The sequence below is a fragment of the Camarhynchus parvulus genome, unplaced genomic scaffold, assembly GCF_901933205.1.
Source record: "Camarhynchus parvulus unplaced genomic scaffold, STF_HiC, whole genome shotgun sequence".
Taxonomy (NCBI): domain Eukaryota; kingdom Metazoa; phylum Chordata; class Aves; order Passeriformes; family Thraupidae; genus Camarhynchus; species Camarhynchus parvulus.
In genome coordinates this window covers 3695-14169 of record NW_022148215.1, presented here as the reverse complement: position 1 = coordinate 14169, position 10475 = coordinate 3695, and the positions used below count along the sequence as shown (strand labels likewise).

The following is a 10475-nucleotide window of genomic DNA, read 5'->3' as shown; positions in this document are numbered from 1 at the left end:
CCAAGATTGCCCCAAAAATGCCCTAGAAATGGCCCAAAATCTGCCCCAAAAATGTCTGAAAATTGCCCCAAAATTGTCCCAAAATTTGTCCCAGAAATGCCCCAAAATCTGCCCCAAAAATGTCCTAAAATTGCCCCAAAATTGGCCAAATTTATCCCAAAATCTGCCCCAGAAATTGCCCCCAAAATTGCCGTAGAAATGGCCAAATTTGTCCCAGAAATGCCCCAGAAATGCCCCAAAATCTGCCCCAAAAATATCCTGAAATTGCCCCAAAATTGGTCAAATTTATCTCAAAATCTGCCCCAGAAATTGCCCCCAAAATTGCCCTAAAAATGGCCAAATTTGTCCCAGAAATGCCCCAAAATCTGTCTATCGAAAAGTTGGTGTTTTGGGGGGTTTGCTGGTTTCGGCTGGGAGGGACTGGGAGGACACAGCTCTGACCACGCCCACGTCGCCAACATGCAAATTTATGCAAATGAGACGTGAAATAGAATCGATAGTTGCAATGCTAACTGGCGTTGATGGTTATTGGTTTGTACTGGGAGGGACTGGGAGACGCTCTGACCACGCCCCGCTTCATCGATATGCAGATTTATGCTAATGAGATGCAAAATAAAGTTGATTCTCTTACAGCAAAATGGTGTTGGGGGTTACTGGTTTGTACTGGGAGGGAACTGGGAAGGGATTGGGAGTGGCACAGGAGGAATCTGACCACGCCCACTCCATCATTATGCAGATTTATGCTAATGAGATGCAAAACAAAGTTTGTTATGGTGCTGCGAAATGGAGTTGGGCGTTACTGGTTTGTACTGGGAGGGGAATTGGGGTGGCACAGGATGACCCTGACCACGCCCGCATCGTCAATATGCAGATTTATGCAAATGAGATGAGAAATAAAATTGCAAAATGGAGTTGTGGGTTACTGGTTTGTACTGGGATGAACTGGGAGGGGCCTCGCCGTTCCCCCTTTTATTTAAACCATTAAAATGACCCCAAAAAAAGGAGATTTTTACCTCAAATTTTCAGCGCCGGCTCAGGATTTTGGGCGGATTTAAAGGATTTAGCGGCTCCTCAAATCCTCGTGGTTGAAAAGTTGAATTTTTGGGTTGAAATCCTCAGAATTTGGCTCGAAAGTCACCGAAGTTGAAGGTTTTGGACATAAATCGCCTCAAACTGCTCAAAACCTGCGAATTTTGCCTCAAATTCCCTCACAAAATCCTCAAAAATTGGATTTTGGACAAAAATCTCCTCACAAAGTCACCAAAATGTGATTTTTGAGAAATATTTCCTCATAAAATCCCCAAAAATGGGATTTTTGACACAATTCTCCTCATAAAGCTTCCAAAAATTGGATTTTGGACAAAAATCTCCTCACAAAATCCCCAAAATGTGATTTTGGACAAAAATCTCCTCATCAAACCCCCAAAAATGTGATTTTTGACAAAAATCTCCTCACAAAGTCCCCAAAATGTGATTTTGGACAAAAACGTCCTCACAAAATCCTCAAAGATTGGATTTTTAACAAAAATCTCCTCACAAAATCCTCAAAAATTGGATTTTTGACACAATTCTTCTCAAAAAGTCACCAAAATGGGATTTTTAACAAAAATCTCCTCACAAAATCCTCAAAAATTGGATTTTTGACACAATTCTCCTCAAAAAGTCACCAAAAATTGGATTTTTTTGCCTGAATTCACCCAAAAAATTCAACTTTCACCTCAAATCCCCTCAGAAAACCCTAATCGTGGGGATTTTACCTCAAATTCTTCACCAAAGCACAAGAAATGGGAATTTTACCTCACATCTCCTTCAACTTTATTCGGAATTTAACTTCTTTACCTCAGACCCACCCAGAAATCCCTAAACCCTGCGAGTTTTACCTCAAATCCCCTCCCTAATCCCTGCAAAAAAAATCATTTTTACCACAAATCGCCTCACAAAATCCCCTCAAATCTCATTTTTTCTGCGTTAAATCCCTCACAAATTATTTTTTTACCTCAAATCTCCTCAGGCCTTTCCTCAAACCGCTCCAAACCTGAGAAATTTCACCCAAAACCCCTCACAAAATCCCCCCAAACCCCATTTTTTGCCCTCAAACCTGTGTTTTTTCCCCCAAACCCTTCTCCGAAAATTAATAACAGAAATTATTTTAATTCTGTCCTTAAAATTTAATCGAAATTTACATTTTTTCCCCTCATTTTGTGGCTCTAATTCCAATTTAATTCCACCCGTCAAGTCATGCCCTCAACCAAAATGGCGCCGGCGCCTTCGCGCCCTTTTTGCGTCCCTCTCTGCCCTCAAACAAAATGGCGGCCGCGCCTTCACGCATCCCCTTCTTTTACTCTGCGCATGCGCAGCCGCCATTTCGCGCCGTTGTTCCGCATTGCCCCTAACCAAGATGGCGCCTGCGCTGCGTCACCGCCGCCATTTTGTGGGCGCCACCTCCCCTGAGGCGCCAGAATCCAAGATGGCGCTCGCCAGCGTCCTCCGTGCGGAGCTCCCGGAATTTTTTCCCAAATCTTTTTCCAAATCATTTCCCAAAAATTGTCCCGAGGATTCCGAGGAGATTCCCGAAATTTTGAGGGATTTTTCCGGCCCTCCGCGGGTTCTGGCGGCTCCTCCTTGCGGCGTTCAGGCGGAGCCGGAGGGACCCGGCTTTCAGATTCTTCACGGCACCACAACTTTGGCTTTTAAGGTGAGGGGAAAATGCTTCAAAATTCATTTTTAAAACCCCAAAATCGCGGTTGGGGAGAGTAAAGTTCCGGTTTTGACCCCAAAATCGCGGCTGGATTTTAGGGAAGGAAATGGGAGAAAATTTGAGGAAAAAATTGGAGAAAAAAATTGAGAGAAAAAGAGAGAATTTCAGAGAAGAAAATGGGGGAGAATGGGGAAAATTGGGATTTTGGGGGGTAGAAAGTTTTAGAAAATTTGGTGTAAAAATGAGGATTTTAGGGATAGAAAATGGTGGAAATTTGGTAAAAATGGGATTTTAGAAGAAAATGAGGGAAAATTGAAAAAAAGGAATTTCAGGCAAGAAAATGGCAAAAGATTTGCAAAAAAAAAAGGAATTCTAAGGGAAATGTCCCCTTTGTTCTCCAAAATTTCCCAATTTTTTCCCTTTCTTTCCCCTGTTTTTTCCCATTTGTCCTCCAAAATTTCCCCATATTTTGCCCATTTATTCCAAAATTCCCCATTGTTTTCCATTTCTTTTCCCATTTTCCCCCATTTTCCCCCAATTTTCCCATTTATCCTCCAAAATTTCCCCATTTTTCCCACATTTATCCTCCGACAAAATTTTCCAATATTATTTCCTTTTTCCCCCCATTTTTTCCATTTATTCTCAAAAAATTTCCCCAATTTTTCCATTTCTTTTCCCCATTTTCCCCAATTTTCCCCGTTTTTTTCCCATTTATTCTCCAAAATTCCCCATTCTCTTTTCCCCATTTTTTTTCTCCAAAATTTCCCCATTTTTCCCCATTTATCATCAAAATTTCAAAATTTTTTTTTTCCATTTCTTTTTCCCATTTACCCCCTATTTTCCCCAGTTTTTTCCATTTTTTCCCCATTTTCCCATTTATCCTCCAAAATTTCCCCACTTTTTCCTTTTCTTTCCCCATTTTCCCCCCATTTTCCCCGTTTTTGCCCCATTTAATCCTCAAAATTGCCCAATTTTTTACCCATTTATTCTCCAAAATTTCACCATTTTTTTCCATTTTTCCCCCTTTTTTCCCATTTATCCTCAAAATTTCCCACCTTTTCCCCCATTTATCCCCTGTTTTTTCCATTTATTCTCAAAATTTCCCATTTTTTCCCCATTTATCCTCAAAATTTCCCATTTTTCCCATTTTCTTTTCCCTTTTTTCCTCCATTTTTCCCCCGTTTTTTCCCATTTATCCTCCAAAATTTCACATTTTTTTCCCATTTATTCTCCAAAATTTCCCCATTTTTTCCCCATTTATCCTCCAAAATTTCACCATTGTTTTCCATTTCTTTTCCCCATTTTTCCTCCATTTCTCCCGTCTTTTCCCATTTATCCTCCAAAATGTCCCAATTTTTCCATTTATTTTCCTCTTTTTTTTCCTCCATTTTCCCGTTTTTTCCCATTTATCCTCCAAAATTTCTCAATTTTTTCCCATTTATCCTCCAAAATTTCTCTTTTTTCTCCCCATTTATCCTCTAAAATTTCACAATTTTTTTCCATTTTTTTGCCCATTTTTCCCCCATTTTTCCCCCACTTTTTCCCCATTTATCCTCCAAAATTTCCCCATTTCCCCCCCATTTCTCCCCCATTTTTCCCCATTTACTCTCAAAAATTTCCCCATTTTTCCCCATTTATTTTCCCCTTTTTTTTCCATTTTTCCCCCATTTTTCCCTCCCCATTTATCCTCCAAAATTTTCCCCATTTTCCCCCATTTTTTCCCCAATTTTTTCCATTTATCCTCAAAATTTCCCCATTTTTTCCCATTTTTCTCCAAAATTTATTTTTCCCCCTTTATCCTTCAAAAATTTCACATTTTTTCCTATTTATCCTCAAAGGATTTCCCCATTTTTCCCCATTTATCCTCAAAAAATTCCCCCCTTTTTCCCCATTTATTTTCCCCTTTTTCCATTTCCCTTTTCCCCATTTATCCCTTATACCAAAATCCCCATTTTTTTTTCTTTTTTCTCCCAAAATTTCCCCATTATTTTCCCCATTTATCCTCCAAAGGATTTCACCATTTTTTCCATTTTTTTTCCCCTTTTTTCCCCCATTTTCCCCATTTTCCCCCATTTTTTTCCCATTTTTCCCCATTTATCCCTCAAATTTCCCCATTTTTTCCATTTCTTTCCCCATTTTCCCCCCCATTTCCCCAGTTTTTCCCATTTTTTCTCAAATCCTTATTTTTCCCCATTTATCCTCCAAAATTTCACATTTTTTTCCCATTTATCCTCCAAAATTTCACCATTTTTTTCCCATTTATCCTCCAAAATTTCACCATTTTTTCCATTTTTTTTCCCCATTTTTCCCCCATTTTTCCCCCATTTTTCCCCATTTATCCTCCAAAATTTCCCCATTTTTTTCCCATTTTTTCTCCAAAATTGCCCCATTTTTTCCCCACTTATCCTCCAAAATTTCCCCATTTTTCCCATTTCTTTTCCCTTTTTTCCTCCATTTCTCCCCTGTCTTTTCCCATTTATCCTCCAAAATTTCCCCATTTTTTTCCCATTTTTTCTCCAAAATTTCCCCATTTTTCCCCCATTTATCCTCCAAAATTTCCCCATTTTTTTCCCATTTTTTCTCCAAAATCGCCCCATTTTTCCCCCATTTATCCTCCAAAATTTCCCCATTTTTTCCATTTCTTTTCCCCATTTTCCCCCCCATTTTCCCCGTTTTCCCATTTTTTCTCCAAAATCGCCCCATTTTTCCCCCATTTATCCTCCAAAATTTCACATTTTTTTCCCATTTATCCTCCAAAATTTCACCATTTTTTTCCCATTTATCCTCCAAAATTCCCCCACTTTTTCCCATTTATTTTCCCCTTTTTTCTCCATTTTCCCCCATTTATCCTGCAAAATTTCCCCATTTTTTTCCCATTTTTCTCCAAAATTTCCCCATTTTTCCCCCATTTATCCTCCAAAATTTCACCATGTTTTCCATTTCTTTTTCCCCATTTTCCCCCCCATTTTTCCCATTTTCCCCCCCATTTTCCCCCCATTTTTTCCCATTTATCCTCCAAAATTTCCCCATTTTTTTCCCATTTTTTTCCAAAATTTCCCCATTTTTTCCCATTTATCCTCCCAAATTTCCCCATTTTTTCCATTTCTTTTTCCCATTTTCCCCCCTCATTTTCCCCCGGTTTTTTCCCATTTATCCTCCAAAATTTCCCAATTTTTTTCCATTTATTTTCCTCTTTTTTCTCCATTTTCCCCCGTTTTTTCCCATTTATCCTCCAAAATTTCACCATTTTTTTCCCATTTATCCTCCAAAATTTCACCATTTTCTCCATTTTTTTCCCCATTTTTTCCCCATTTTTCCCCCATTTTTCCCCCAATTTTCCCCCATTTATCCTCCAAAATTTCACCATGTGTTTCCCATTTCTTTTCCCCGTTTCCCCCGTCGTTTCCAGCTCCTCCCTAGAGCCTTCTTCGGCGTGTACGGTGGCCGTGGACTCAGCGCCGCACGCCGGCTCCCATATCGCCCTCCCCCAGTCCGTGCTCAAGGTGCTGCCCATCAACCCGCGCATCCTGGGCACCATGGCGGGCGGCGCCGCCGACTGCAGCTTCTGGCAGCGCCTGGTGGCGCGCCAGTGCCGCGTGCAGGAGCTGCGCAACAAGGAGCCCGTCTCCGTGGCGGCCGCCTCCAAGCTGCTGGCCAACCTGGTGTACCAGTACAAGGGCATGGGGCTGAGCCTGGGCACCATGGTGTGCGGCTGGGACAAGCGCCGGGCCAGGTACTGGGGCACACTGGGACAAACTGGGAGGCAAAAAATTTGGTAGTTGTAGCCCAAAATTCACATTTTTTTAGCACCAAACTTGCATTTATTGTCCCCAAAATTCCCATTTTTTTAGCCCCAAAATTCCCATTTTTTAGCTCCAAATTCATATTTATTTTCCCCAAAATTCCAATTTTTTAGCCCCAAAATTCCCATTTTTTAGCTCCGAATTTGCATTTAAAAGCCCCAAAATTCCCATTTTTTAACCCCAAAATTCCCATTTTTTAGCTCCGAATTTGCATTTAAAAGCCCCAAAACTCCCATTTTTTTAGCACCAAACTTGCATTTATTGTCCCCAAAATTCCCATTTTTTTAGCCCCAAAATTCCCATTTTTTAGCTCCAAATTCACATTTACTATCCCCAAAATTCCCATTTTTTAGCCCCAAAATTCCCATTTTTCAGCACGAAATTTGCATTTAAAAGCCCCAAAATTCCCATTTTTTAACCCCAAAATTCCCATTTTTTAGCTCCGAATTTGCATTTAAAAGCCCCAAAATTCCCATTTTTTTAGCACCAAACTTGCATTTATTATCCCCAAAATTCCCATTTTTTTAGCCCCAAAATTCCCATTTTTTAGCACCAAACTTGCATTTATTATCCCATTTTTTAGCTCCGAATTTGCATTTACTATCCCCAAAATTCCCATTTTTTAGCCCCAAAATTCCCATTTTTTAGCTCCAAATTCACATTTACTATCCCCAAAATTCCAATTTTTTAGCCCTAAAATTTCCATTTTTTAGCACCAAATTTGCATTTAATAGCCCAAAAATTCACATTTTTTAGCTCCAAATTTGCATTTAATAGCTCCAAAATTCACATTTATTATCCCCAAAATTCCCATTTAAATTCCCATTTAAAATCCATTTACAAGCCCCAAATTCACTCCGTCACTCAAACTCACTAGCCACGCCCCCAAGCGCGCTATCCATGCCCCCAAGCGCACTAGCCACGCCCCCAAGCTCGGTAGCCACGCCCCCACAGTGAGCAGGGCTGCGTGCAGGAGCTGCACAGCAAGGAGCCTGCCTTGTGGCCACGCCCCCAATTTGAATAGCGCTCCCTCGCCCAAGCTGCTGGCCAACCTGGTGTACCAGTACAAGGGCCTGGGGCTGAGCCTGGGCACCATGGTGTGCGGCTGGGACAAGCGCGGGCCAGGTACTGGGGCACACTGGGAGGGGAAAGTGTTCAAAATGTGGTAGTCGTGGCCCAAAAATTCACATTTTTTAGCACCAAAATTCCCATTTTTTAGCTCCAAATTTGCATTTATTATCCCCAAAATTGTCGTTTTTTAGCACCAAATTTGCATTTCATAGCCCCAAAATTCACATTTAAATTCGCATTTTTTAGCCCCAAAATTCCCATTTTTTAACCCCAAAATTCCCATTTTCTAGCACCAAACTTGCATTTATTATCCCCAAAATTCCCATTTTTTAGCTCCAAAGTTCCCATTTTTCAGCTCCAAACTTGCACTTAATAGCCCAAAAATTCCCATTTTTTAGCCCCAAAATTCCCATTTTTTAGCTCCAAATTCACATTTACTATCCCCAAAATTCCCATTTTTTAGCCCCAAAATTCCCATTTTTCAGCACGAAATTTGCATTTAAAAGCCCCAAAATTCCCATTTTTTAACCCCAAAATTCCCATTTTTTAGCTCCGAATTTGCATTTAAAAGCCCCAAAATTCCCATTTTTTTAGCACCAAACTTGCATTTATTATCCCCAAAATTCCCATTTTTTTAGCCCCAAAATTCCCATTTTTTAGCACCAAACTTGCATTTATTATCCCATTTTTTAGCTCCAAATTCACATTTATTATCCCCAAAATTCCCATTTTTTAGCCCCAAAATTCCCATTTTTTAGCTCCAAATTTGCATTTAAAAGCCCCAAAATTCCCATTTTTTAGCTCCAAATTCACATTTATTATCCCCAAAAATCCCATTTTTCAGCACGAAATTTGCATTTAATAGCCCAAAAATTCACATTTTTTAGCTCCAAATTTGCATTTAATAGCTCCAAAATTCACATTTATTATCTGCAAAATTCCCATTTAAATTCCCATTTAAAATCCCCAACATTCCCATTTACAAGCCCCAAATTCACTCCGTCACTCAAACTCACTAGCCACGCCCCCAAGCGCGCTAACCACGCCCCCAAGCTCGGTAGCCACGCCCCCACAGTGAGCAGGGCTGCGTGCAGGAGCTGCGCAACAAGGAGCCAGTCTTGTGACCACGCCCCCAAATTTGAATAGCCACGCCTCCAAGCTGGTGGCTAACCTGGTGTACCAGCACAAGGGCATGGGGCTGAGCCTGGGCACCATGGTGTGCGGCTGGGACAAGCGCGGGCCAGGTACTGGGGCACACTGGGAGGGGAAAGTGTTCAAAATGTGGTAGTCGTAGCCCAAAAATTCACATTTTTCAGCACCAAAATTCCCATTTTTTAGCTCCAAATTTGCGTCTAATAGCGCCAAAATTCACATTTAAATTTCCATTTAAAAGCCTCAAAAGTTGGCATTTTTTAGCCCCAAAATTCCAATTTTTTAGCTCCAAATTTGCATTTATTGTCCCCAAAATTCCAATTTTTTTAGCCCCAAAATTCCCATTTTTTAGCCCCAAAATTCCCATTTTTTAGCTCCAAATTTGCATTTAATAGCTCCAAAATTCACATTTATTATCCCCAAAATTCCCATTTAAATTCGCATTTAAAATCCCCGGCATTTCCATTTACGAGCCCCAAATTCACTCCGTCACTCAAACTCACTAGCCACGCCCCCAAGCGCACTAACCACGCCCCCAAGGTCGGTAGCCACGCCCCCAAAGTGGGCGGTGCCGCGTGCAGGAGCTTGCGCAGCAGAGAGCCAGTCTCTGTGGCCACGCCCCCAAATTTGAATAACCACGCCCCCAAGCTCGGTAGCCACGCCCCCGAGTGAAACAGGGGCTGCGTGCAGGAGCTGCGCAACAAGGAGCCAGTCTTGTGACCACGCCCCCAAATTTGAATAGCCACGCCTCCAAGCTGCTGGCTAACCTGGTGTACCAGCACAAGGGCATGGGGCTGAGCCTGGGCACCATGGTGTGGCGGCTGGGACAGCAGCGGGCCAGGTACTGGGGCACCCACTGGGGACAAACTGGGGACAAACTGGGATGCAAAACAATTTAACCCCGAAACTTCGATAAGCCGGGGCTGCAGAACTCGCGTAGTCACGCTTTTGAAACGGGATTTTTTTTCCAGGCCTGTACTACGTGGGACAGCGGGTAGGGGCAGCGTGGCGGGCGCCGCTTTCGCTGTGCTTTCGGGCTCCTGACGTAGCTACGTGGCGTGCTGGACCGCGGTTGCGTGGGCGGCGGGCGGCGGTGGTAGCGAAGGCGGCGGCGTGGCGAATGGCGGCGCCAAGGGGCCATCTACCAGCACGCCGGCGACGCTTACCCTCGGGGTGACGGTGAGGGTGTTCCACGTCGGGGAGAGCGGCTGGAGGGAAATCTCGGCCGATAACGTCAGCGAGCTGCAGGAGCTCTACGGGGAGTGAGGCGAAAAAATGTGAGTTTTGGTGAATAAAGTGCAAAAAAATCCGATTTCTTGGTGCTTTCTTTGGTGATTTCTTGGGATTTTTTGGGGAGTTTTTAGAGGGTTCATTGGGATTTTTTTGGGATTTTTTGGGGGATTTTTTTCTGATTTTTTCGGGTGTTTTTTGTGATTTTTTTAGGATTTTTTAGTGATTTTTGGTACCTTGTTAGGATTTGTTCGGGTTTTTTTGGGGTTTTTTGGTGATTTTTTGGGATTTTTTCTGGATTTTTTGTGCTTTTTTTGCGGTTTTTTTGCGATTTTTTCTGATCTTTTTGCGATTTTTTTGGCGACTTTTTCTGATTTTTTCGCGATTTTTTTTGCGATTTTTTCTGAATTTTTCGTGATTTTTTTTCAATATTTTCTGAATTTTTTCTGAATTTTGGCCATTTTTATGAATTTTTTGGTGATTTTTTTCGTTTTCTGATTTTTTTTACATTTTTTTCGCGA

The 10475-nt window shown here is 41.8% G+C and overlaps 1 protein-coding gene across 1 annotated transcript; it reads left to right on the top strand.

The window, feature by feature from the left end:
• The first annotated feature begins 2443 nt into the window (after nucleotides 1–2443).
• On the top strand, nucleotides 2444–10095 carry LOC115916180 (proteasome subunit beta type-5-like). The gene is made up of 4 exons (XM_030969870.1): nucleotides 2444–2695; nucleotides 6121–6425; nucleotides 9691–9729; nucleotides 9774–10095. The coding sequence occupies exons 1-4, from the start codon at nucleotides 2468–2470 to the stop codon at nucleotides 9988–9990; spliced, it is 789 nt and encodes a 262-aa protein (XP_030825730.1). The 5' UTR covers nucleotides 2444–2467; the 3' UTR covers nucleotides 9991–10095.
• The last annotated feature ends 380 nt before the right edge of the window (nucleotides 10096–10475 follow it).

Coding starts and splice junctions, on each gene's coding strand:
- LOC115916180 (XM_030969870.1), top strand. CDS start 2,468: ATGGCGCTCGCCAGCGTCCTCCGTGCGGAGCTCCCGGAATTTTTTCCC. Junction 6,426..9,690: donor TGCGGCTGGGACAAGCGCCG/GGCCAGGTACTG, acceptor CGGGATTTTTTT/TCCAGGCCTGTACTACGTGG. Junction 9,730..9,773: donor GGACAGCGGGTAGGGGCAGC/GTGGCGGGCGCC, acceptor CTCCTGACGTAG/CTACGTGGCGTGCTGGACCG.